This window comes from Brienomyrus brachyistius, chromosome 8, assembly GCF_023856365.1.
Source record: "Brienomyrus brachyistius isolate T26 chromosome 8, BBRACH_0.4, whole genome shotgun sequence".
Taxonomy (NCBI): domain Eukaryota; kingdom Metazoa; phylum Chordata; class Actinopteri; order Osteoglossiformes; family Mormyridae; genus Brienomyrus; species Brienomyrus brachyistius.
This window is the reverse complement of record NC_064540.1, coordinates 24332121-24359907: the sequence shown is the minus strand read 5'-3', so window position 1 is coordinate 24359907 and position 27787 is coordinate 24332121. Positions and strand designations below refer to the sequence as shown.

The 27787-nt window shown below is 42.4% G+C and overlaps 3 protein-coding genes, 1 long non-coding RNA gene and 2 other non-coding genes across 11 annotated transcripts; 2 read left to right on the top strand and 4 right to left on the bottom strand.

Annotated features, from left to right (window-relative positions):
- The first annotated feature begins 120 nt into the window (after positions 1-120).
- LOC125747660 (V-type proton ATPase subunit S1-like) lies at positions 121-4394 on the top strand. The gene is made up of 10 exons (XM_049023075.1): positions 121-303; positions 717-855; positions 1250-1324; positions 1421-1608; positions 1702-1742; positions 2215-2300; positions 2437-2678; positions 2821-2871; positions 3174-3411; positions 3532-4394. Exons 1-10 carry the CDS (start codon positions 182-184, stop codon positions 3739-3741), a joined length of 1392 nt encoding a protein of 463 aa, XP_048879032.1. The 5' UTR covers positions 121-181; the 3' UTR covers positions 3742-4394.
- Positions 4395-4852: 458 nt separating this feature from the next.
- On the bottom strand, positions 4853-9625 carry LOC125747663 (uncharacterized). Of its 5 annotated transcripts, none has more exons than XR_007399357.1 (4): positions 9518-9625; positions 8743-9259; positions 8249-8555; positions 4853-6649 (listed from the first exon to the last, which is right to left on the bottom strand). It is a non-coding gene; the product is annotated as an uncharacterized LOC125747663 (long non-coding RNA). The 5 variants fall into 5 exon arrangements; XR_007399355.1 differs by lacking the exon at positions 9518-9625 and having other exon boundaries at positions 4853-6353; positions 6544-6649; positions 8743-9324; XR_007399356.1 differs by lacking the exon at positions 9518-9625 and having other exon boundaries at positions 8743-9324.
- A 3075-nt stretch (positions 9626-12700) lies between these two features.
- dnase1l1 (deoxyribonuclease I-like 1) lies at positions 12701-21112 on the top strand. 2 transcript variants are annotated; one of them, XM_049023076.1, is made up of 9 exons: positions 12701-12905; positions 15015-15171; positions 15884-15972; positions 16571-16660; positions 16893-17005; positions 17897-18009; positions 18189-18346; positions 18433-18529; positions 20064-21112. In XM_049023076.1, the coding sequence occupies exons 1-9, from the start codon at positions 12886-12888 to the stop codon at positions 20199-20201; spliced, it is 975 nt and encodes a 324-aa protein (XP_048879033.1). In that variant the 5' UTR covers positions 12701-12885; the 3' UTR covers positions 20202-21112. The 2 variants fall into 2 exon arrangements, with proteins under 2 accessions (XP_048879033.1, XP_048879034.1); XM_049023077.1 differs by having other exon boundaries at positions 12877-12985.
- Positions 21113-21400: 288 nt separating this feature from the next.
- rpl10 (ribosomal protein L10) lies at positions 21401-24911 on the bottom strand. The gene is made up of 6 exons (XM_049023078.1): positions 24755-24911; positions 24056-24114; positions 23603-23710; positions 23344-23482; positions 22642-22804; positions 21401-21622 (listed from the first exon to the last, which is right to left on the bottom strand). The coding sequence occupies exons 1-6, from the start codon at positions 24775-24777 to the stop codon at positions 21467-21469; spliced, it is 648 nt and encodes a 215-aa protein (XP_048879035.1). The 5' UTR covers positions 24778-24911; the 3' UTR covers positions 21401-21466.
- LOC125748218 (small nucleolar RNA SNORA70) lies at positions 23170-23305 on the bottom strand. Its single transcript, XR_007399496.1, has one exon. It is a non-coding gene; the product is annotated as a small nucleolar RNA SNORA70 (small nucleolar RNA).
- LOC125748217 (small nucleolar RNA SNORA70) lies at positions 23858-23993 on the bottom strand. Its single transcript, XR_007399495.1, has one exon. It is a non-coding gene; the product is annotated as a small nucleolar RNA SNORA70 (small nucleolar RNA).
- Positions 24912-27787: the final 2876 nt, after the last annotated feature.

The window sequence follows — 27787 nt, the reverse complement described above, 5'->3', positions numbered from 1 at the left end:
CTTATACTCTATTATTGGTCAAAGTGGCCCCTGAGGTGGAACTTGAATTCTGATTTGTCTTTTGTTGGCTCCACGCTCACGCCCCTTATGTAGCTCCGCCCCCATCATTACGGAAGTAGCGCTAACCAAACTCACGTGACGGCACAGTCAGCTGTCGAAATAGCTGCGGGCGGCAGCGAAGATGGCGGAAGAAATGGTTGGTCGGCTTCATAGCGCAACGATGGTGTTTTCGCTGTTATTGAGTATTTTCACAACGCGGAGCTGCAGCGAACACGTCCCGCTGATAATGTGGTCCAGTGAAGGGTAACCGCTTGTTTGTTTTTTGGTGAGGTGCTGTGTAGCAGGTCATATGTACTGTGTGATCTTTAGGATATTTGGAAGTTTGTAATCCTTTTCATTCACACGATGAACTGAACTAACCGGTATGATAATCGTTGTTTTTTCCTGAATTCTATAACTTTAGTAGCTTTTTGGATTATTAATAAAAGTTTAGGACAAAGTGGCACGAGTCCTTCAAAACTTTTTGTATTAGGAACTTAAGCTTCTGCGATTACTAAGTTGGTCTCAAGCTTCTTATGATCCCTGAACACCTGTATGGCTAAAAATTTGAAAATAATGCACGAGGGGTGGGAATTCTTAACCATATCACCTGTTTCATCGACTTAAAATATGGATTGTTAGTTTGTAACGTGAAAATGATTTTGCTGAATTTACAGGCGCTCCCTGTGGACACAGGATCCCCCAGTGGCTGGTCACATTGTATCCAGATCCCAGCTGGAGACCTACCTGAGTTCTGCTTTCGGATCTACTCCTAATTCTGCCCCTCGTACCGTGCTGCTCTTCCTGCAGGACAGGGTCTGAGTACATACTTTTTCCCCATTTATTTTTTCCTAACTTGGCTCGGGCTTTACATTTCCTGGTCGGAAGACCTCACAGGGACCGAAAACTGTTGTAGTCGAAATAGAATGCTGATGTTAGTGACTCAGTGAGCTGTCACTCTGGTGTGACCCTGAGCCCTCTCCTGGTTCACGTGTTCCTGCTTCTTCTGTCTGCTGGTTCAATTTGTTCCGCTTGCCCATGTGTCACATGCTGGGTTTTAAGATTTGTTGGAAAAACAGCAACAGCAAGCCTGGTTTTAGTGGAGCTGTGCAGGATCAGGTGTGCAGAGATGATGTGTACAATGATCTTGAGTTTGTTTTCCCGTTCTTGCCTCCATTTTGATTTCTGGCTGTTTCTGTGCTCTGTCTAGTTAAGCGTGGACGATGTCACGCTATACGGTGGCGTGTTTGGAAACAAACAGGACAGCGTCTTTCCCAATTTGGAGGTGAGTTTTGTTATGAGAAGCTTGTCCTTGCTGAAATCGGAGGATGGGGGCGTAACACTTTGCTGGATTCATTTTCTCTCCCCCCTCCCCCTCCAGGCAGCACTGCAGTCCTCCTCTTCATCGCTGGTGTTGCCGTCGGTGTCGGGTTCTGCCTCTGTCCCTGAGGTGCTGCAGGAGCTGCTGGATGTGGCCCCCCTCTCCGTGGACCCTGAGCAGCTCGACAGGCTGCACCTGGATGTGTCCAGCCCTGCCTTGCTGGTCTTTCGGCTGCCGCTTGGCACTGGGTAATGGCAGCTGCGTGGATGAATGTCAGCGATCGCTTCCACTACGAAAATCAGAGCATCTTGTCCTCAGACTGCCTCGTTTGTCTCTTTCAGTTCCGATGACATGGCTGCCAAAGACAGTCTCAGGGAAAGCGGTGAGCAGGAACGTTTTTCCACCGACATCTTTATGTCAGAGGCCATTTGTTGTGTGTGTTGGCAAGCATATAATTTTACTTATTTTTTCCAAATAAAAATCGCCTTACTTGCTGAGTGGGTTCTGGTGATCAGGGACATCGACTGACATTTTGTCAAGGGGCCCAAAATCTTTCTTTGGGCCCAATTTTGTTTGTCATTCATTCATGTATTCATTCAATTTATTCATTTCCCTATTCGTTCATTCGTTCGTTTATATTCCCTCCATATTCAAGGGCCACTGTAAAATGCTGGGCCCCCCCTCATAATCTGCCTGGGTATCCATGCCGCCACTGCTCCCCTGGAAATGCAGCAGACCTGCTTAATGCAGTTATTGATATTGAGTCCATTTATATTTTTGTTATATTAATGTATTTAATTCTTCCTTTCCCCCCGCTGGCTGGCTGCTGTTTGCCTGACGCCTCCTCCGTGCAGATAGGCTGATGGGGAACGTCCTGGAAGCGGTGAAGGCACAGGCCGTGCCCTATATCGCGGTCTACACCGCCCTTGCGCCCTCAAGGGTGAGATGGGTCTCCTCTAACCTCTGACTCCATCTCCTCGCAGATACACTCCGTCCCCAGGCTGAATTTGGTGGGTCTCATTGTAACCTTTTCCTTTGTTTTTCTCCCCCCCCGCCCCCATTTGTGTGGCCCCTAGGTGACACGGCATGTGAACCCAGCCCCCCAGTCAGCAGGCCGCTCCTTGCTACAGGCTACAAATGACGTCTTTGCCCCACTGCAGATCCATGACAATATGGGAAATATTTGCATCCTGTTTTGGGCAAGCAACCTTACAGTCAGCTTCCTTCAGACTGGTCAGAAAGCTGACTTGACCGACACGACGTTTATCTCAAGTGGGGTTGACACAGGTGGCTCCTTTTGTAATGCTTCAAACTCCCAGTGAGTGTGTTTTTTTTTTTTTTTTTTTAAATAACCTCTACAGTTTTAGCATGATTTATATGTACATAATGTGTGCATTTATTGTGATGCTGAAGGGTCATCCTGCTAATCTAAAGACTTCACGCTTTGTCCTTCCTCCTAGACTCGTGCTCAAATATGGAAACATTCTAGGCTTTAAAACTTTCCAACTCACGTGAGTATCCCTCTGTCACCAAAAAATGTAATGGGTCGGATCGCATGTATTTCGTGAATTATTAAAGTCATTCGACGGCGATACTGCATGAAGCCCTTGGCTGTCGTAGCAGCGGACCTTGTTTCTGTGAACATAGACCATGTGGCGACAGTGATGACTGCTTGTTTTGCTGCTATGGCGATGAGTAACAGCCCTTAGCAGGGAATCAGTCCCTAGACTTCAGTCAACGGACTGGAAACCGGTATCTAAATGTGAGCTAGTCCCCTTTGAGCTGAAGTCTCCTTAATCTCCTTGTTCCGCAGCTTTGCCATGAGTCAGCGCCTCTACCCAGTGTCTGCACGGCAGTGGTTCACTCTGGACCAGGTTCAGCTGAACTATGATGGTCAGAAGGCCACTTTCAATGGCAGCAATGCCATCACCGCCCCATCTGAGTATTCATACCACTGTCAGATGGTCAGCAACTCTGAATACCCTCTGCTGGTACCAAGCACCCCTGCAGACAACGCAGGCCAGTGGATCCTCACCTTCACTGACTTTCAGGTATGGGGGGGTGACCTTTTTAACAAGAGTGCCCTCTGGGGCTTCATCGGAGGGGTGGTTTGAAAAGCGGGCTGTTGTCAGTGTCTGACTTCCGTCTACCTTACGTCCTCCCCATGACAGATCCAGGGTTTCGGCGTAACTGGGGAGAATTTCTCCTACGCTAACGACTGTGCCAGCTTCTTCACACCTGGGATCTGGATGGGCCTGGTGACGTCGCTTCTCTTGCTGCTCATCCTCACTTACGGCCTGCAGATGATCATGCACCTGCGCAGCATGGACAGATTCGATGACCCCAAGGGCCCTGCCATTGCTGTGCCTCAGACTGACTGAGGCATCCCGTCTCCCTTCAGATTCCATGTGAGCAGAGTGTGTCCTTTAGCTCTCGGATCCCGTAAACACTTAACCTTTATCTCAGGGTTTTTTTTTTTTTTTTTAAATCCCCTTCCAGGGCTCCCAGTTTGATTTACTCAATGGTACTTAGTGTGCCGGTGAAATGCAACCATTAATAAAGTTCTGGAGGTATTTGCCCTTTTTATCACTGGTTCCAGAGTGGAACCACACCATCTTCTTTCTGTTCGTGGTTCTGTATTCATGGCAGGCATTGATGTATAGTAACCCTTATGAATTTCAGTGTGTTAACTATGGGGAATCTGTACATTATAGAGTGGCTATTGTAATATTGAATGAATTATGTATCCTGTTATGTGCAGTGTAAGGTGTAAATAATCATTTCCACTGAATTGGTTTTGTTTTATGTAAGTAATTATGTGAAGGTATAAAGAACAAGGAGATTTTAACTGCGAGAAATGGTCTCTTTTGTGTTCAGACCCATGGAACTGCTTTATTTTACAGGGATTAAACCTTATAATTTGTGACTTTTTCCCAGTAATCAGTTGTGCTTTTAAATATGATCTCACCTCTGTTCTGGTATAACTCATCTGTCAGAAAATGTGGTATTTTAAATAAATACATGTTACGATTCACCCTGAATCCCAAAACTAAGGAATATGCTCATATGAAGGCAAAAAAGCCAACGGTTTAATGCCAAAACCTTTTAAAACTTTATTAACAGGAGGACATCCATCATTCCCAGCACTGGGTTCCTTGTGTTTTTTTTTTTATATATATGTATTACTCCAACCACCTCCCCCCATCTTTGGAGGACAACTGTGTTTAATTTACTAAAGAACAAATCAATATATTAAGTGAAGCCACTCCAGACCAGCGACTGACTGCTCTACAGAAGCTCGTAGAACTATAGGATCCATTACAAGTGATGCTCTTCCCTGAGGAGACAAATGGGAAGCAGTAAAGGAAAGTCAGCACTGAGTTCCATGTTGGTGAAGGTCTTCATGTTCTTGGCTTGTCTCAGGAGGTCCACTATAGTGTAAGAATCGGATCTCGGCAGGCTCACAACAAACAGGCATCAGGAATGTTTCTTTCAATGCTACGTTACTTTATTCACCTTGTGCAAAGGGAGCCACATGTTATTAAATGCTTACAGGTTATATATGCTTTTGTCACATGACTCGTCCATGAATTTGATTGGTCGAAACTTATTTCCCCATGGCAGCTAAATTATGCTTGCTTAATGCTAACATGGAAGTGGCAACTAATTAAGTAAAGGTCAACATACCCTCTAGGTCATCTTGATTTTTTGATTCTGCAACCATTTTGCTAAGCTTAACTATATTTTCATTATAAATAACCTTTTGCGATACATTTGTATTGGACGTGGGATGTTCGATTTTTTTTTCCTTCTGTTGACCTTGCTTCACACAATATTCTGCAGGCTAGGCGGATTACAATCAGTTTTCATTATACTTGCACAAGCACCACTATATATTTCATCTAATCTCTCAGTAAATCAACTTCACAATATATGAATGTTTCATTAGTTCATCCATGATTGAAGGTTCTCCAGCAAAAATGCAATGATGATACAATTCACATCAGACCAAAGAGTCATTATACACAACAGCCACACAGCCTCTGGTTGTGAGTTAATAGCATGAAAATGTTCTTACAAGGAAGGAAGAGAACGGTGCTCAGCTGGACTAATATAAACAGCCGGGTTTAGAGGCATCTCCACATATATACATCAACAGTATACTGTATGAATTAGTTTAAGTCAAACAACAGGAAGTCAACAGCAGGAAAAACACCCCAAATATGAATTTTCTAGCGTGAAATGCAACAATGTAAATTTGACCAAATTTTATAATTTGCAGAGCTGCTACACAAATTTTTACAAATGTTAATAGGGTCAACTAAATGAGCACAGGTGCATTGAAACGTGTAAAAGATTTATAAATACGCATTGAAACAGTAAACATTTCACACATTGTTTGGAGGGGCCGTCCTAAAATTGTCATGAGACCTGACGTAGTCATCTATGATAATTTGTTTGCTTCCTTTGAACTTGGCCTGAAGATCACTATGGTCGGCACATCGAGGCTAAAGAAGCCGGAGCTGCCATCTACTCTGATTGCATCGAAAGACAGAGGTCATGTCATTTGCTTTCATTCCCACCTCCACTCCAGTTTCTTAAATCCCAAAGAGGACCAAGAATGTGATGCTAATGAGTAGGCTTCACATGGGCACTGAAGTCAGTTTTGAGGACACAATCGAGATTACAATGCTAACAAAGGAGATGTGGACAATCAAAATCACAGACAGGAAGATGGCTTGCTGGCTCCATGGATATTTTCCAACATCACTGATGTCTCCAGCTACAACTGCATTACAACAGTATGGAGTGAACTAAATCCCTACTGGAAGGAAAGCCAGAAGAATAAGAGGAAGCTGGTTCTGGAGGAGCATGAAAAGGTTCTTGTGATTCCTGTTGTGGAGTATGAGTGCAGCATATTCCCTGCAGGCCGTCCTCTGAAGCATTTGTAAGGCCTGTCGAGCAGTCCAAACCTGATTGGCCTGCAGTCACACTGCAAGCGAATGGAAAGGGATAGAAGAGGAAGAGATGCAATTTCTGCACTGCGAAACAAGTACGTCTTGCAGCAACTGTGGAAAGTACATTTGCAAAAGCCACATGTTCAAAAATTCCAGCTACTGCCATGGTCACAAGTGTAGATTTTGGATTTAGCCGTTTTATTGTGTATAACTTCTGCTACAGACCTCCATGCTGCTGTTTTGGGGCAGTGGTATGAAAGCTGGGGAAGCCAAGAGATGGAACACACTGTCCAAGGAGGCTGGCTTAGTGCTCGAGGCCATCCTTATCCCCCTGGAGGAGGTGGGGGCACGAAAATGAGGAACAAGCTCTTCTCTATCATGAGTAATGTCTCCCACCCCTATGACTATGCACTCTATGCATTACTAATACAGTAAAACCTGGGAACGTCTCTTAACTCGACCAACTTGGATATCGAATTTCAGTGAATTTTTCTTCAACTTGTACCTTGACATAAATCTTGGAACTCAAACGCTCCTGCTAAAATCTGTATGGGTTACCCATTTGGACCTTGAACGGATCAGTTGAGAAAAATCTCAGCTGCAACTCACCTGAAAATTTGGAACACGACAAAACAAACAGATCTGCTAAAACTTGGATTGGGATGCAACTCTGATGGGCTGAAACAAAGGCAAACAGACCAACTGGGATGCTGATACCTTATGAATCGCTCTCGGTCTCGCAGTACCTCCCGACTGAGTTCAACATGCGAAAGCTGCATTCTTGCGTTCAGTGTCAATATATTTGTGCTTTATCTGAAGTAGATTTAGTGGTACAGTAATCATGTCCCCTAAGAAAGTGAGCAGTAATGGTAGAACTTAAAAAGGAGGTAGTGCATGTTTGTTTGCTCTCACTTCAGAGTATGGAAATGCCATTTATTTCATGTTTATCACTTTTGTATGTGTTCTTATTCATGTGTGTATTAGTTTTACATCGATTGTTAATGCTTTTAATCATTATTTAGGTAGAGTTTAAATAGGCAGTCACATGTGGGTCTGGGACGGATTAAATTCATTTACATAATTTCTTATGGGTAAATTCAACTTGGAACTCGATGAAATTGCAACTCAATCAGCCTTCCGGAACAAATTAAGTTTGTATTCCAAGGTACCATTGTATTTTATTCTTAATTTTTCAGTTGCTTAGGCATGTCACTGATTAGCTTTTGTCCATTTTTGTTTGTTTGTTGCTGTATCTTCCAGATTTCCTGCTGGAGATTAATAATGTATGGATGTATGTATGTACGTGTAAGTAAAGTCAATTGAAAAGTCAGTTTTTTTTTTTTTTGGTTTTCTTCTGAAATACGTTTCTTAACTGAAATAGAAACAAAACAATTTACTGGTAACCAATAATCAGAGGTGGATAGTTCAGGTCCAGAAAGTAAAAATCCAGACAAAGATTTTCTTTCAACCAACCAGTTGAGTGACTCTGCGACTGATTCTTTATATTCAACTGACTGGTTAACACAAAATATTGTTCTGGGTATTTACATTTAGGACCTGAACTAATCACCTCTTCCTATAATGTACTCTCATGGAATGTCTAACCAAATAATGATGTATGGTGAAGGTGAATTTACACTTAACCTCCGCTGGTAATAGTAGGTAGTGAAAAATACAGTAAGGTAGAGGGTGAGGGCACACGTCTAGCACTAAACATGCCAGATAAAAGAAAAAAGTGATATAAAAGCTAAAGGAAATACATTTGCAAGCCTTTGAAATGCTAATGAAAGGTTATTTGTTTGTTGGTGAATGAAAACGTTTGATGCAAATCAGATTTCACTAATTATAATTAGGTGGGTAGGATTTGCTCAAAAAAGACTTGTCAAGGTGCAGAATATGAACAATATGTAAGGGTTTTTAAAAAACTTACAAGTTACAATGCATTCATATGATACTTCAAGATGTTTGTAGATTCCAAGACATGGACCTGTGAGAGTGAATGCATGGTCACAGCTGGTTCCGTCGGGGATGAAGAGCTAAAATGCAGACATTTTCCTGTGTAGAAATAGATGAGTATGTTTAATCGGGAAAGGAAAAGCACATTTTACCCTTCAGATACAATGTCAACGCCTTTAGCCATCGTGCATTGGTCAGCTGCAACTTAGGACGACCATTAGAGCAAATGGTGTGGCTCATCCACCCATAGAAGGCATCGTAGATCCTAATGAGATGATTCTCTGCAGATACACAGCAAACACCAGAAGAATATTTAGTCAGCTGTGATACCAGAATATCCTGCATATGTAGAGACTTCAGTAATTGAACTTATTTTTTTAATCACACAGCATGCGATATTATGCATCAGATATAGCCATTGCTAATTATTTAACATTCTGAATATCAGAATGTCACAGCATTACCTACCGCAGCTGATGGAACTGTAGGAGAAGTGATGCTCTTCCCCGAGGAGACAAACGGGAAGCAGCACCAGCAGAAGCTGATTCTTCTTCACGGCAGCATGATATATTCTCTTCTAAATCAGTTAGCTTTTAATTTTGCTGGTAGCAAGGCGGCCATGACACCTCCAGGTATTTAAAAGTGCCATAACAGGTGTCGCTGAGCACCGACTTCCCATTGCAGCTAAAAATGATCATTAGGAAGTTACAAAAGGCGAGACACCGATACTGAGGTTCAATGCACTCAACATTTAAACAGGGGTTATGGTTCACGTATATTTTAAGTGTGATAATGTGAATACAATGTACAAAAAAGCAGAAGTGTGTTCCTGATGTTTAACTGTCTGATATTGCAGCAGTGATACTAGCAGTGATCAACAGGAAATAGCTGTCATCCATCACCTCATTAGGTGACTGCCCAACAGAGCAAGCCGCTGTATCTCCCCGTCCATAATTAGTATCAAAGACTTTAATGACATCTGTCCCTGTTAAGAAATGCACAGCTGCTGTCATTGTGGCCATGCAATACTTTTAACAGATCAACAGTAAATAAAATTTAAATTTAGTGATTGTCACTGTTGACACATCACATCACAAAACAAAAACATGTCCTCTGCATTTAACCCATATGTGACAATGTGACATAGCAGGGGGCAGCTAATTCAGCGCCCGGGGAGCAGTGCTTGGAGACAGCAACTTGCTCAGGGTACCTCAGTGGTGCCTTTGTAGTCGGGGATTCAAACCTGCAATCTTTCAGTTACAAGAGCACTTCCCTAAGCATTAAGCCACCACTGCCCACAAAAAAAAAAATGAAATTCATATCAGTCAAGTATATCAGATGAGTGCTGACAGGTTATGCTGGTTTCTGAAAGAAGAAAGAAATAGCAAATTATTTTTTTGTGGAATTATGAGGAAAAAAAAAAACAAAAAAAAACACCAACACCAAATACGGTCGAGGAACGAAAGAAGTATGAGAACCAAGCAGCAAGTAACACAGGAATAAACAGAATGGTCAACTGAAGCACTAGGCAAGGGCAGGTATTAAAAATACATAGATGATGAGGGCTAACAAGGGACAGGTGCGGGCAATACAAATCAACCACAAACACAAGAGACTAGGGGCAATGAGGAGCAGGTGAGAATTAACAAAATTAACAAATACAAGGAGCTACTGGAAATATAAATAGTTACAATCAGGGGCACCTAAAGGTACAAAATAAGGATTCGATCAGAGATACAATAACACATAATAAACACAGAATACACAATAAATCCCAGGGCGCTTGAACAGAAAATGTCCAACAAGGTACGGCTGGTTTCCAGCCAGCATTGAACACACAACAAAGGAATTACCTGGATTGGTGCTGTTTTCTGTCATCAAATCACTAAGTCAGGGTTGCCCAAGTCCAGTCCTGGGGGGCCGGAGCCCTGTGTAGCTTAGCTCTTTCCCAGCTCCACCACAAATGATTCAGCTCAAGAGCGACGTGGTAATTAGCACAAGGAGTTAAATCAGGTGTGTGGCAGGGCTCTGGCCCTCCAGGACTGGAGCTTGACATCCCTGTACTAGGTCAATTATTTTCTTAGTTTTAATGTTAACTTTAACTATCCAACTATCGTCGCCGCAAGACAATGGCAGGAAACATGTAAAATGTCACGAGCCACTTCAAGATCATCATCATTAAGAATGACGCGGAGTCCAGCTACTGAAAGGATGTAAATCAACTGGTATCATGGTTATTATATGTCATTGTTTCTATTTCTACCTATGTTTTGGTTTTATTTTCCATCCATCCATTTTCCAAACTGCTTATTCTACTGGGTCGCAGGGGGTCCAGAGCCTATCCCAGAAGCAACGGGCACGAGGCAGGGAACAACCCAGGATGGGGGGCCAGCCCATCGCAGGGCACACTCACACACCATTCACTCACACAAGCACTTCTACGGGCAGTTTAGCAACTCCAATAAGCCTCAGCATGTTTTTGGACCGTGGGGGGAAACCGGAGTACCCAGAGGAAACCCCACGACGACATGGGGAGAACATGCAAACTCCACACACATGTGACCCAGGCGGAGACTCAAACCCAGGTCCCAGAGGTGTGAGGCATCAGTGCTAACCACTGCACCACCATGCCACCCTGGTTTTATTTTAATTTGTTATTTATTTATTTTTTTTAGGCACCCAGTAAATATAAATACACCTGACAAACTCATTCAACCAGGAGCCAGATGAAGTCCTTCCCTTTACACAGACAATGTGCTTCAGGATCCAGTGTGTAAAACGATTTTTGCATTTAATAGCTAAGTCCTAATGTAGTAAATATTCATTAAATGATACCCTAATAACAATTAATGAATAAAACAGCAATGAAAATTAACTGAAATGTAATTACTATAACAATACGATACTAGCGTACTTCCTCTTGCACTCTCTCTTCTTTGTTCCTTAATTCTCTCTATAATGATGACGATCTTTTTTCCTCCGGCTACTGAAGGGGGCACCTCCCAGTGAAAATTAAAAGACTCTGTGAGTAAGTAACGGTTTTGGCATGCAAATTAAAATGTACTATTTCTACCGGATTTTCTCTCTCTTTTTTATGTCGTTGCCAAGCGTGTAAACTGAAACCGCATAATTTGAATCTGCATTAAAAGGGGAATACTGCACTAGCTTTACAAAAGGCACTGAGACGTTTGTGCTGCAGCATTCTTCATCCTACATCATCCAGTTTGGCATCCAGTACATACAGTAACAGGACTTAACAGGCCCCCCTGCTCTGCATGGATGAGACAATTAAAGTAACATTTACCATCCATCCATCCATCCATCCATCCATCCATCATCTCCCGCTTAATCCGGAGTCGGGTCGCGGGGGCAGCAGCCTCAGCAGGGAGACCCAGACTTCCCTCTCCTCGGCCACTTCGTCCAGCTCCTCTGGGGGGATCCCGAGGCGTTCCCAGGCCAGCCGGGAGACATAGTCTCTCCAGCGTGTCCTGGGTCTTCCCCGGGGTCTCCTCCCGGGGTCCCAAACTAACATTTACACTGAATACAATTCAAAAAGACTCCCAGCTGAAAATGAGAATAAGGTTACTTGTTCTCTGAGCTTCAGAATTGCCTTCACTCTCTCCAAATGCCCGAAGTGATTTGGCAGGACATCCTCACACAAACCTACCTCCAAATAAACCACCAGGCGAGGTTATTAAACCACAGTACTGCCCATAGCAGTGGTCCTTCTGGTAGTTGCTGTGCAGCAAACTCACATTATAAAATGAATAAAGATGTTCACTTTATATACTCATTGTTACAAGTTTGTTGTTGCATTTCTCCTTAATTTCGGTTCCTTTCAACAACTTGAAAAACCCATGTGACTAAAATATGGCTGAAAATATTGGGGAGATCTCAGGTACATGTTTGGTTAAGGCAATGAACGTTCAGCGTTTAGTTTGAGGCAATGGGGGATAACTGAGCTTTTCTATCTATTACTGCCGCCATCTGTGCATATGACACACATGCTGGGTCCTGATAAGCATAACAGAGGATCACATGGCTGCCCTGTTTCTTAGAAACCATTCTGTCATCTAGTGGTCTTATGATAAGCAGCAGATGTGAAGCCAGCCGCTGTTCCCTATTGGCTGGTGTTGGTCATGAGGTCAGCCCTAAGCTTCGTTTAAGCATGATTATTTCAGAGGGCTTAACTTTCACCAATCTGATCTGAACTGTCGGGTTTTAACATTCTGAGGTCCTTGTGAAATACTCAAAAATAAAGGGAAGTGGAAGGTGGAACAGGCTCCTCAAAGACGGAGAACTAGTGCCTAAAAATGCTCCTCTGATTGGTGCTCCCAATGACACTTTTAATGATTATGAGCTGTTTACATATTAGCCCTCAACAAATGAGCACACTGACTCCACCCCACCCCATCCCGACACGTTTTCTCCCGGCTTTCTGCTAAGTAAGCAGCTAGTGCTAGTGTCAGTGACTTTGGTTCGAATTTCAAAGACAGGAAGGGCAAAATTTCTAGGCGGAAAGGGAGTGAAAATGTGGGACGTAATATGACACTCCAAGCTGTGTTCTCAAACGGAGCATTAAGCTGAACACCGCGCCGCTTCAGAAAAGACATGTCCGGCCAAAGCGTAAGGTAGGAGAGATGAAACTCTTCCTGCATACTGTAGAAGTACTTTAAAGTGCATGTTGTGAGGAATACAAGGAAAGAAAGAGGTAAAACTGGGAATTTAGGTCGCTGTTTTGTTTTGTTTCCTTACTGGATCTTGTGAACCATAAACTCTTAGTGTTTATCATTTTGATCATCTGAATCCAGGTTGAACATAAACACATTTCATCTGGGTTTAAGAAGTTTGGGTAATTAGCCAAATTCTTGAAAGGCTACGTGTCAGATTAATATTCAGAGCATTTTAACCATTTGTATTAGTTTGTCTTTCATCTAGTAAATTCAAATCATCTTTGTTCTGGCTCTTTTCCTCCAATTGGGAACCTTCCATTCTGTATTTTCATAATTAGCCATGCCAGTACTTGCTGATCTGGGATCCACGTTACAAATAACAGTTTCAGTAAGAGCTTGTTGTGTGCAGTGGTTGTTGTCACTCTGTAACTTTTTCCATTTAACTGAAGCGTATCTCATTTTTATTTATATTTTCTAAATTCTTCTCTTTTGTGTAGCTTATTAGTACAGCCAAAGGTTTCTACAGCCCTGTTTAAAAAAAAAATTAATAAAAATTTTGGGATGCTGTGTAAAATGTAAATGAAATAGAATGCCGTGATTTGCAAATAATATAAACCCATATTTAATTTAAAATAGAACAAGGACAATACATCAGATGCCGAAACTGACAAATATAATTGTTTTATGACAAACACATGCTCAATTTGAATTTGATGCCAGCAACATGTTCCAAAAAAGTTTGACAGGGTTTGACAGTGGACTGGAAAATTTGTGTAATGCGGAAACACTGGAACACTTCCAAAAACCATTGTCTGTGAATACAGTTCGTTGCTGTATCCACTAATGCAGGATGAAACTCTACCATGCAAAGGAGAAACCATATTTAAACATGATTCAGAAACACCAAAAGGCCCGAGCTCATCTAAGATGGACTGAGGCAAATTGGAAAACTGGTCTGAAGAATCTAATGTGCAAACTCAAACATGAAACTGTTTTTTAGATATACAGCTAAAAAATATGAACCAGCGACTGTGGTGCATATAATAGCCATATTTTCTGCCAATGAAGTCTCCCATATATGGTAAACCAGAGGACGCCACTGCCTGAACTTGCCTGGTGAAATTAACCATAATGCCACTAGCAGGCTAGCAAGTTAATTCACTAGTTCTAGAGTCCAGCACTGCTGTTTGCTAATTTATCTATTTTTCTGTCCTATAATGACATTCACTGAGCAATATTTGATAGCATATTTGACTACATACTTTAAGGCAATTTTCACTGAACACCAAAGCAGCTTTGGTGTTAGCCCAGATAGGTGATAGCCCAGATAGGTGATAGCCTATATTTCATAGCCTGTAAGTCAGGTGATGATGGTTCTTAAAATAAATTACATATTTAATTAAGCATTTTAAAAACATACAATACAATCTTTCAAAATATTTTGTTACACATTACATCTTATTGTTTTCCACCCAGAAAAATACAAAAAGTAATTAAATACGTATTTTAAATACATTTCTGCCCATCTCTGCCAGGTGCTAAACTGGCCTGCCTGCAGTCCAGACAGGTCACCCGCTGAAAAATGTGGCACATATTAAAAAAATACGACAAAGGAGACCCTGAGCTGCCTAGCAGCTGATATCCTATATCAGGCAAGAATGGGGCAACGTTTCACTTTCATAAACTCCCGCAACCGGCCTGCTCAGATCCCAAACGTTTACAGAGGGCGGTTAGAAGAAGAGGCGACGCAGCAGAGTGGTGAACATGCCCCTGTCACAACTTTTTGGAAGCGTATTGCTTGCATCAAATTCAAATTGAGTATATATTTGTCATAGTATATATGTATATAGTTTCAGCATTTGACGTGATGTCTTTATTCTTTTATTTTGGTTTATATGATTTCTAAATCATTGCATTTTGTGTGTTTTTTTAACTTTTTTACACAGTGTTCCAACTGTTTTGGAAAGGCAGGCCGCCGTTTGTTAAAGTGTAATGGTGTCTTTTCTGTGGTTGGCTCTTGTCTTGGCTTCATCTCCTGACTGGCTCTCTCACCACCTCTGTCCCCAGCACCATTATGGGTCTCCTCTCATCGCTCCTCTTTATCATCTTAATTATTCTTTGCTCACCAAGGCCGAGCTCAGGCTTCAAAATCTGTGCCTTCAACATTCAGAGTTTTGGTGATTCCAAGTCAAGCAAAGAGAATGTCATGAACATTCTCGTCAGGGTAAGTATTTTGCCAGCCCAACATATTTTTTAAGATACAGTGATATTTTTATTTAATTGCTGAAAAAAATATTTTAAAATAAAGTACAGACACTCCTTACTTAACGACCTAGCTGTTTAACGACCGCCCAGAGGTACAACCTGCTTTCCAACCAGTTACACTGTACAACTGCATCTCAGCACCAAGAATCTCATCTTGCACGACCCATTCTCAGTCTGTCTCAGTCTCAGTCTTAGTCTCAGTCTTAGCCTCAGTCACGTTCCCTCACAATTTTTTTTTGTAAATCATTTTTATGATTTTTGCTGATTATATTTTCATGTTCTGTCACATGTAAGGCTTATGCAAATTATAACAGCTTCCTTTATTCACAATAAATAAAAACAATTACCTGTATTTATAGCATGCAAGCCTAAGTAATGTATGTTAAAGCTGATTTCATCTATTCTTTTGCATGAAATATTGGTAAGGGGCGCCTACCGACCAATTCGCTTAACGAATTAGTCGTAGGAACAGAACCCGGTCGTTAAGGAGCATCTGTAATAAGCAGTGAGTTCAGTATAAAAAATACACACATTGCGGAAGTGGGTCTAGGTTATGTGTGTATGTGAGAGATTCTCACATACTGTTTGCTGTTCAAAGGTGCTGTTGCCACACACCCTTTAATATTTTCTGTGCAGAGTTTCCTGATTCCTCCTCTTGGGTATTTTTCCAGATCGTGTCTCGCTGTGATGTTTGCCTGCTCCAGGAGGTGAGAGACACCAAATCCAAAGTCATCAACTCCTTGCTACTGGCACTCAACAGGTAAGCACAACAGTGAGTAGGTGTCTGGGCGTGATAACCTTAATATGTTTGAACATGCAGTGCTGGAACTGACGTTAGAAAATTCACTGTGTTGGTTGCAAGTAGAAAATGATTGTGTGCACAGTTAAATGTGTTGTTTTTCGAGGTAAAACTCAAAACAAACTGGGCAGTGGTGGCTTAATGGTTAGGGAAGCACACTTGAAATTGAAAGATTGCTGGTTTGAATCCCTGACCACCAAGGTACCCTGAGCAAGGTACCATCCCCAAGCACTGCTCCCTGGGCCAGGTCACGATGTCACACATGGGTTAAATGCAGAGGACACATTCCGTTGTTGTGCACTGTGTGCTGCAGTGTGTCAGCAATGACCACTGATCACTAAATTCTAAAATTCAACTCCCCAGGAGAGAAAATATGCATAATTGTTTATTAATCAACAATTATGTGATGAAATGGTACAAATAAGTTAATTAGAGTGAAGTAAATAATATATGGGATATTCAGTGTCATGCGGCCACACCAAATGCTTCTTAGTCAGGCTGGGGACTGGACAGTCCTGTCTGTCACACCTCACATTAATCCCACTATTCTTTGTTCAAGGTTTGACAGAAATTACCAGTATGACTATGTGGCCAGTGCTCGACTTGGCAGGACGCCAACATACCAGGAGCAGTACGTCTTTGTTTACAGGTCAGCTGGCCTCTACCTTTGCTGTCTCACTGGTATCATTCTTATTTTACTGCTTTTTTCCCTCATACTTTCTTGCTTTTTTCTTTTTTTCTGTTTGGGTGTCTCACAGGGCCTTATGGGGGTTTTACATGGTTATGGAGGAGCAAAGTAATTTTAATGAAACCCACCTTTTCGTGGGCGGTGAGACCTCGCTGCTGTGATTGAGGGGAATCTGTAACCTCTTTCGCCACAGGAAGGGGTCGGTGACGGTGAAGGACCAGTACCAGTACCCTGACACCCAGAAAGGAGACGAGGATGCCTTTGCCCGGGAGCCCTTTGTTATCAGGTTACGGGCACCGCACACAGGTGGGCCTTCATGAGAACCCTCACCTGGGCCGGGGAGGCGTCAGTCTTGCATGCAGACCTGGAAAAAAATTAAGAGACTTCTCCATATTTAAAAATAAAAAACCTGCATTTTTAAATCCTGGTTTAATCCTGGTTCTGCTGGCAGAAGGCTATGCTGAGCAGCAGGATGCTTCCAGGCTCAAAATTTACAACACAGCAGTACACAAGAACAAGGTGAAGCAGGAGACACCAGGAACGAGGGAGAACCAGCCAGACAGAGAGCAAAAGTGACTTTCTAATGCTAGAGATGACCATCAGCATATCAGACAGTTTCTCATGAATCAGACGATGACATCAAGCGACCTTCAATAGGAATGGGAAACATTAAGTGCAGGTGTAAAATGCACTGCTAGGACAGTTCGTATCAGGCTCCTAGAAGCAGGACTGAAGTCCCATAAAACAAGGAAGAATCCCTTCATTAATGAGAAGCAGGGAAGAGTCAAGCTGCAGTTTGCAAAAGTGTATATTTTACCCAGAAACATACCCATAAATTGACAAATGAGTGAAAGAGAAATTGTGCTGTGGTCTCTTAACTTTTTCCGGAACTGTATGTTATGAGGAAGTGTGACTTCTTTGAAAAGTAAAGCAGGAAGTGAGCATAAGCAGAACGAAGGCCGGTGTAACCAAAAAGTAGCTAAATTTCTCCATTTTAGATCATTAGCCATGGGTCTAGGTTTGGTTTCAACATCGGTAGGGAATAAATCATCCCCAAACTCCCCCACCCCCTCCAGACATGCATAGTACTCTCACAATATTGGTAGGGACATGTCCCTGCCATCCATACCCAAATGGGCATCCTTGCATTCACAATAGAAAATGATACTGACAGTCACTGTCTCTGTTTGTGGGCAGTGATCAGAGAGTTTGTCCTAATCCCACAACACACCACCCCGACCAACGCCACCAAAGAGATTGATGAGCTGTACGACGTCTTCCTAGATGTTAAGATGAAGTGGGGGGTTGAGGTAAGCTGAAGTAAATGCTGAAATTAGCCGATTACGGGCTTCCCCGCACTGCCCCGTACGTCACTGCATACTCCACTGCACCTCAAAGGCCGTCTTTTGAATCTTTCTTCTTTAACGTCCACTGCACCTCCACCTCATTGCGGCTACGTCTCTCCTCCATTCCAACGGGATGCTGGTAGGACATCATGTTCCTGGGCGATTTCAATGCGGGGTGTGGATACTTGCCGAAGAAAAACAAAAAGAAAATCCGACTCATGACAGAGCCCAGATTCTACTGGCTGATCGATGACAAGGTGGACACCACAGTGAGGGACACCACCACCTGTGCCTACGACCGGTAAGGAGCACAGTGCTAGCTCTTCCATGGCTGTCATTTTTCACTGATGGCTTTGTTGATCCTTGCCACCTCTGTCTACTGCATAGTATTGTCGTGCATGGAGAGAACTTTCTGAATGCCGTAGTGGACAAGTCAGCACAAGCGTTCAACTTCGCCACGACCTTCTACCTGTCACAAGACCAGGTCAGATGTCTCCATTCTTCTGCGCCCCCCCCTTGTTCTTCTAAATTTCGTTATGCCACGATCATTCCATTCATTTATGCTTTGAGTTGGTCATCCTGGCAACACAGATGATGCGGGTCCCCAGATGTGTGTTTCCTTGCTTTTGAACTCGCCATCATGTTGATCAGTGGTTCTCAAACTCGGTCCTCGGGTCCCACTGCCCTGCTTGTTTTCCTGCTATCCTTGCCCCACAGACAGCAAGTCCCAGCTGTCTTTCAGCTTCTGATTACCTGGATCAGGTGTGTTCAGTCAATCAGCAGTGTGTAGAGCAGGGATAGCTGGAAAACAAGCAGGGCAGTGGGGCCTGAGGACCGAGTTTGCGAACCACTGATGTAAATTAAAGCAATTTAGTTTTTGGTTTGGAGAAATAACACCTTAGAAGACCTTAGTCTCAGTGAATGATTGAGTAAAATTAAATTGTGATTTAATTTCAGTATCTTACTAACTGGTACATAGACAACAAATCCAATTCTTTATAGGTTTAGTTAGCAGGTTGGATTCAGACTGATGGAGACAGTTACGCTGTAGAATCAAAAAGGTTTTCAGTTCACATAAAATCAATGTGGATATTACAGCGTACCCTCCTATTATGGGCAAAGTAGTCGCTCTGAGGCTAGGGATCTCTGCCAATAATTGGAAGGTTGCTGGTTTGAATCCTGTGAATGCCTGGAGTGATTCTACTCTGTTGGGCCCTTCAGCAAGGCCCTTAACTTGTAATTATTATGCCCTGGGTATGTATATACGTTGATCTACATACACCCCTGCAAGCAGGGAAAATTTGAGGGCTGGTGGCAGGATTGGCACTCCAGCCACTGGGAAATCTCAGACTATTCTGTTGGACTAGTGTGGTGCTGAGGTATTACTGGCTGCCCTCAGGTTCTCATCCCTTAGGTGGTTTGTCATGTGGTGGGTGTGGCAACGCGCTGTAATCAGCACATGCTCCTTACCTCTCTCTCCTATTACCCTCAAATAGGGATACATGTACAGCTGACAAGAGTGGTTTAGTGAGTAGGTTTTTCCCGATATATCAAAGACAAGTAGCTCAAGTGAATTTGTGGACAGGCCATGATGCATGCCCGGTCATGAACTGGTTTACGATCTGGACCAAATCCCGTGCTTTATGGGCAGATTGGCTTTTTGTAAGCCTAAGATGTTAGCTCTGTTTGCAATAGGAAGAAGTATACTGTTATAAAGTACCACCTGAATCATTTACAGAATCATACATAGATAATTACTGCTGGCCAGTCATAGCTCTGTAGGCAAATCAGACATTCACAATGTAGAACAGAGCGTAGGCCACTTCATAAAGTTTGAAGTTTAACCAAACCATGACATTGCTGCTGGTAAACACTGAATAATGATGCATAGAGCAGTTTATTTTCATATTTGCGATAATTTCCTAGTGTGCACATTTCCCTCTGCAGTTCTGCATTAAGCACTTTTCTGCTTTCTCTGAGCCTCTGTGGATATTCACTGAGATCCGGGCTTATTTCAGGCACTGGAGGTCAGTGACCACTACCCAGTGGAGGTGACGCTGAAGCTTCGAGCAAGCTCAGCGCAGACAGAAGCATGCTGGATTCTTCTGGTGACTGCGGCCACATTTGTTCTTGCAAACCTAGGCTGGAGTTATTGAAGCACTTTGTCAGAAGAACAGGAATGTACTGCAAGAGCAGACAGCTCTGATCAAGTAGTGATAGCCAAAGGAAGCTTCATGAACCATTTGCTGTACCTTCTGACCCCACTAGATGGTGCTCTTTATTCCTAAAAAGGGCTCAATATATGGCCCAATACAAACTACGAGTGCCATCTAGTGGGACCAAAAAATACAGAAAATGGTTCATGAAGCTTCATTTGGCCATTACTACTACCCACAATTAGATGGTCAATTTTATTTATATTTATACTTTTAAAAATGGTCATTGAAGCAATTCAGGTTAAACATCCTCTGATGAACTTTTTGCCACTTTTAAAAAAGATCCAGTATTTTTATTTTCATACAATCAAGACTTCACCAGTTTAAAAACACACTTTTGCCATTGTAGTATTATATTGTAACATACGTGAGCTACCAAAGAGGCATTGGAAGTCATAGCAGAACCAATTTACACTGAGGAACGCAATGAATGTACAAAAGTCGCAAAGCTTCCTGCGATAGCAGGTGAACGCTTCCACTCAACAGTACCTGCCTTACAGAAAAGGGACTACATGTTGGCCCCCATGGCACTACAAAGATATTCAGGGATATGCGCATATACTGATACTCCTGTTTCAGCACTTTCAGTATTATTTGTGGTTGATTTATATGTTTTCACAATTGAGGAAAATTATTTTTGTACCAAACCTGCTTTTTCTTTCAAAGCGCTAAAGGCAGGGTTCCCCAGTTCTGGTCCTAGAGGGTCAGAATCCAGCAGACTGCGGACGTCCCTGCTCATTTTAACTAACTAATTAGTAGGTGAGCAGGGAAATCAGCAAATTGGCCCCCAAGACCAGAACTGAGGAACCTTGACCAAAGGGATATTAATGAATAAAATGCCTTATTCCAGACCCACTGGTATAGATTTGTTCTTTCCTGCTGTACATAAGCAGCTTTGAATGCATTACAGGTTCATGCAGGCTTGAACCAACCAGGCAGCTTGGACATGTACACTCTCACATGTAGTCATGCAGTGTGACATCCACAGCCAACACTATATTTGAATAACCTTAGGACTAATTGAAACTCCTTCTATAGGGAAGCTGTATCATTTAGAATTCTACATGTATACTATTCAAATTAGGACTCTTTGCTTGGACTCTCAGACACACGAAAGAAGCAGAATCAACACTGCAGAGTTCATACTCAGTACTTTATTGCCTGACTGCACAATCTTGCCAGACTACCCAGTAGCAGAGCATCATCTACTCAGCATGAAGAGCCCTCCAGCGGTCCAGGGGACCCCGGTTTGGGATGTACTTCACGCCACAGCCATCTGGGATCAGACGCTTCTCCTGCATCATCTCATCAAAGTCACAAGCGTTGAACTTTGTGAAACCATACTTCTTGGAGATGTGGATCTGAAGACAAGGAAACAAAAGTGAATTCTCCGTTCTCACCAATGAGCACAGAACATGGAAGATATATACAGATTCCAGGAGGAAATTCTTGAATTGGGATAAATTTGAAGGTAGATAAATATGCAGAGTACTCATGACAAAATTAAAAAGTTTGACAGTCAATGACAACTGAAGACACGAGAATCAATATAAAGAATCTTCTGAATCCCAGTTCCACAAACATAGGGCGCTTTCACACTGCACCAGGTACCGTACTTTCAGTACTTCCATAAAGTACCACAAGTATTGTACTTGTGTCGGTTTTCCACTGCCGTAAAAACTGGTACCGGTGCCAAATGACATCAGTGACCGCCCCTGACTGACATCATCACAAAGCGCAGCGCAGCATTTCTTTCACTGAATTCAAACATGTTACTACGATCCTTCACCTTCCTGTAGTCCTGCTTAAGTTTTTGGATTTTCAAGCGGCATTGCCCAGTGTTTCGCATCTGCCCCATTTCCTCCAAGCCGCTTGCTATTACGGCACATACTTTATTTAGAGTCTTGCCATCTAAATCCCGCTGGATCTGTTCATCTGACCATATGGCAATTAAAGCCTGTGTTTCCTAGTTTGTCCATCCTTCCATTTTACTTTTATATTTTTGTTTCTATTGCTTTTAATTTAATTACTCACTGTTCGCTGTGTGTTTAAAAAAAGATGGTGGTTGTATCTTGTGTTTCAGAGGCAGGCTATTTACATAACCAATTGACAGCAAATATGTTTGCAAGTCCCACCCCAAAGTACCACCCCAGCTGATTTGGCACTTTCGGTACTGGTACTCGACCGGAAGTCAATGGAAAAGCAAAAGTACTGTACTTTGTGCGGTGGAAAAGCACCCATAATGTTCCAGTTATCACAGTGCACAGTGTCCTGAATCTATTCAGATAAATGTACACAGATCATTGGGGGTGGGGGTTGTACATTCAGCTGCAGCACAACGCTGGCCTCAGATTATCAGTTAGCAGCTTTTTGACGGTACCTTCTGCCGGCCAGGGAACTTGAACTTAGCTCGGCGCAGAGCTTCGATGACGTGTTCCTTGTTCTGGGCCTTGGTGCGCACAGACATGATGACCTGGCCGATGTGGACACGGGCCACTGTGCCTTGGGGCTTCCCAAAAGCACCACGCATTCCAGTCTGGAGCCTGCAGGGAATGAATGAATGAGTGAATGAATGCCTTTATCATTACACAAAGTACAATGAAAACTATCCTTATCAGGGCAAGAAACAAAGACAAGGGCAAAATATGGAAAAATTTAGATGAATATAAAAAACTGAATATATACACAATACAGAATCAACAGAAAACTGAATAAGGAGTGTGAAAAAATTAGAACAAAGTTTAAAAAATGTTTAAATAAAAGACAGTAACTTCAGCACTAGGCCTAGTTAGCCAACATTCTTATTTGCAATAATCCTGTACTTAACAGCTACTTATCTGAAACCAAGCAAGTCGTTAAATGAATATCTGGTGAGGAACCGACATAAAATTCAAGTCAGAGTAATAAAAGTTGTCTCAAAGATCCCTTCGCGTGCCCAGCACCTCACAGCCGGAAACATACACAACCAGAGATGGTCACTGTCTGCAGCCATTGCACACCAGAGCTGGACAGCAGACCAGCCTGGTCGGCTTAATAAGCTGCAGGGGGGGCAGGAGAGAGACAGCTCGCGGTCCAGTCTTACCTATCAGCTCCAGCACAGGACAACATCTTGTTGATGCGGATGACGTGGAAGGGATGCAGGCGGACACGGATGTGGAAGCCATCTTTGCCACACGTTTTCACCATGTACTTGTTGGCGCAGATACGAGCAGCTTCAAGAGCTGGGAAGAACCACCAGAGGACTTAAGAAACCCCGTGGAGCTCTCTCTGGCCCAGCCAGAAGTCAGCCAGCTAGAAATCTGTCTCATTACATGGTGTGAGAACCAGACCATTTTTCATACCTTCAGAGGACAGCTGTTCATACTCGTCTGACACCATGTGACCACACAGCGGAAACTCATCCACCCTCGCCTTCTTTCTACCCAGGTCGAAGATTCGGATCTTGGGGTCTGGTTCATGAGAGAACGGGAAGACTTAAAGTCAAACTCTACAAGGACCAGCATATGGATTCAATTAACATCAATCTGACTGTAGGTCATTTTGTGCCTTCATATCGATCTAATTAAATAATGGAAAACAATGTTAAACTATTTTGCTAATGTCTCAAAGGTCCCTTGGCGTGCCCAGCACCTCACAGCTGGAAACATACACAACCAGAGAGGGTCACTGTCTGCAGCCATTGCACACCAGAGCTGGACAGCAGACCAGCCTGGTCGGCTTAATAAGCTGCAGGAAAATGAACATGGAAAATGTTTTTAAACCACAATCACAAAAGAAACAGCAGAAAAACTTACCAGGCACACCCCGACAGAATCGTGACTTGGGGTAAGGCTTGTTCTTACAATACCTGTAGCTAAAATGGAAACATAAAAATAAAATTAGAATTTTCTGTATATCCATCGCAGCCTATCAAATAACTACAGTATACCACCATATACTTGTACCTATTCAGTATTTTTTACATGGCGGTATTACTGACACGTGGTAAACGTTTTAAGAGCTTGATTAGTCTCGTATTTAACAAATCCTGCTATAAAGTACACTGCGATCGAATAACATTTTGAACATTTTTAATTCCGTCACTATTTTAACCATTTCGTGCCCAAATGCGCACATGGTTCGCCTATTACGCGCTATTTTCTTAACATGTCTATATTCTACCAGTATATTAGCATTTCAGGAACTCGGTACTAGTAATGTGTTTTAATATTTCAGGTTCTCAATATATAACGTTTTCAGTGCCCAAGCACGCTGGCACATGGTATGCGGGACGCACGCTGCCATCTTTGAATCCGCCAGCCGTCTAGCGTTACACCACTTCGATGTTGCAGCAATTATTTTCATCATTTCACTATTTCTGTATATTTTACAATTGCACTTTAGAAGTTTCATGTGCCATTATTTTATTTGTTCACAATCATTATCGTGGTCATGCGCGGCCATCTTGATTCTACCAGCCGGCTCCGGAGTAACAAACCACATTTCTCACTCACCATCGGGCGGGCCGGCGACCCATCTTTGCTACCTATAACACAAGAGGAAGATGCAGGTTCGTTAATGACAATTCTAGGGAGAAATATTGGTGTTTTTACGGTGTTTTAGCGAGTTTTTCAGGAGAGCAGCCGCAAACCCCGCCACGCTCATACTCACCTAATGGTGGAAAAGGACACTCCTCTTTCCGCTGCGTCACTTCCTGCTACCGTCTCCCTCCCCACCTTTTTTTCACGTGTCATCCCTCCGTCTTTAATTTGACATTATATGTTGTATTTATTCACAATGTTGGTCCTTCTGCCCTCCAGACACAACCCCACTGAGACTTCGACGTTAGATTATAGGTTTTAAGAAATTATTGAATATATATGTATATCTTAAATAATATACTTTAATAAATTATTTTAATTACAGTTTCTGGTTTCCGGGAGTCCCACGTGGGAGGTGGAGGCGATCGCGTAGTTTGAGACAGTTTGAATCGTGAGAAATAGGTTTGCGCTGGTTGGTGTTGCCGAATCCAGTCAAACTCTTATTGTGGAGTTTATGTAAGGGGTGTGTACGGTGAACAAACCAATTAGTAATCTGTGAAGTAATCTCACATAATTGTTCAAATAAATGGATGAATAATTAACATATTATAAAAAGAATAATTAAACCAGGCGGCGTTTGTTTGCTGGATTTCCTTAATTTCGGCTGTCCAGTTAATAGATAATTGTGATTTCTCCTGTCACAATTACAAGTAGATATTTGACATTTGAGTTTTTTCAGTCTCCAGTAGGTGTCAGCAAACTCCAGTTTCTTCATTTTATACTATTAATGATTTAAAACATTTTTGTATTGCACATGGATAAATAAATATGCTTTATTGATCCCTAGTGGGAAATAATTTTTCACAATTACCGGACAACATAAAGGCACTGTTAATAAAATACGTACACCCTGACTATATTGATGACATTTTTTCAAATTCAGTATTAACATGTTTTAGAAACATAAGAAACGTCTGTCGCAATGTTAAAAATTCTACTGGGTCTTATATGAGAAGGAGCTCATCTGTGTGTGTGTGTATTTGGTTTATATTATATTGTGGGGACCAAATGTTCCTCCCCCAATTTTAAAAACCTGTTATCTTGATGTTGTGGAGACAATTTTTCAGGTCCTTGCAAAGACCTGAGAATGCAATTAAAAAACTGAAAATACAACAACAACAAATTTATTTTTATATAGCGCATTATCACAACATTACATTGTCTCAAAGCGCTTTACAGCATCCTCACCCAAAGCCCCCAGTTAGTAAGCCATAGGCGACAGTGGCAAGGAAAAACTCCCTAGAAGGAAGAAACCTTGGGAGGGACCAGACTCAAAAGGGGAGCCCATCCTCCAGGGGCCGGCAGGGATAGTCAAATAGAGAGAAATGAGTTGCATTTTGTTTGCTTACTTATGGTTAAGGTTAGGGCTGGGTAGGTGTTAAGGTCGTCATGTTGGGATTGGAGTTCTCCCCATAAAAATGAATGGACAGTCCCCACAAAGATATAATTACAAACCTCTCTCTCTCTCTCTGTGTGTGTGTGTGTGTGTGTGTGTGTGTGTGTTTTGGCGGGGCTGTTCCTTTTTGCTAGCTCTGACAATGACTTTAACGGGAAGCCAACTTTTGATATTTCTGTTCAGTTAATGTGACAAGCTGTGCATTGTTGGTAATATTAGCCATATCAGCAGAATTTTCTATGTGGGACCACATCTTCTTTACATTTTGTAATCTGCCGCACCCTGTTTCAAGCAGTTTATTTTTACCCCGTGTCCTGCACAAATAACACGCCAGTCCACGCCCAAAGGCAACATGTCGCTCACGTCGCTTTCATTTTTAGTCATGCAAAAGAAATTGTATATATCCTCTTCCCATCACTGGACATTTTGTTGAAATATTTTATTGTTTCCTGTAACAGCATGCTCCGTATTCAAATGATTATTGATCTCTTCTGTCTGGTCTGCGTTATGTTGATAAAAGTGCTCATCTACCCTTTTAAACATCTCTCAGCCTGAGGCCATTCATTCTAATGTGTGCTGAAGATTTATTTGGAATATACTGCTTCTGATGACGATAAATTGGATTAGAGACACTTGTAATATCTGAGAGGCAGTGTACCCCCCAAGGCAGGACCGGCTTGCCATGGGCAATGGGGGGGGAGGGGGGGCGGGGCAAAGAGAGGGGAAGTGAGTGGGAGGGACGCTCAGCAGAATCTCAACTAGGCCACAAGAACACCCAGGGCTGGCCCTGCCACAGGAGCATGATGGGAAGGCAGAGGGAGTAAATAGAACAAAATGGCCACAAAGGCTTCAGGTTCCCAATGACTTAATGTCTGAGAGACAACCCGGCAAAACAATATTTAGACAGTGAATAAGAGGGCAAAGCGACAGAGATGATAGCTGTCAGAGTACGTTTTACTGAGTAGGAATGTGATGAGATGCTGGAGATGATGAAAGTGAAGAAGGATTGTGGGTATAGAAAGCTGTGAATGATTAGGGGCATGCAGACACTACACACATGCTGTTTACATATGCAGCCCTGCTCAGTGTTTGTGGAATTAACATGTTCTCCCCAGGTTTGCCCTGCTTGTCCTTAATGTGTGTGCGCTTTGGGCCCTGTGATGGACTGGGCTCTTGTCTGGGGTGTGGGATGCCATATGCCCTGTGCATCGTGGGACAGGCGTTAGGATCCCACAACCATTTGCTGAATGGTCATGGAAAATGGATGGATATATACATAGAAATTTTAGATAAATTTAATTTTTAGCTGCATTAGATTATAAGAATATGGATGTCCATACTGTTAAACATTAATTCTAGCTTATCATCTGTGTGATTTTTCTTAATTGTATATCTGTAGGATGTAAATATTCTGAATATAATAATACAGCAATATACTTTGATATATTATTACAGAAAATGAACAATATGAATATACAAAAAAAGCCATTTATAAAGGGCTCTTTATAAGCCACTTTGTAGAGAGACAGATGACACCTGATTCTGTAGTG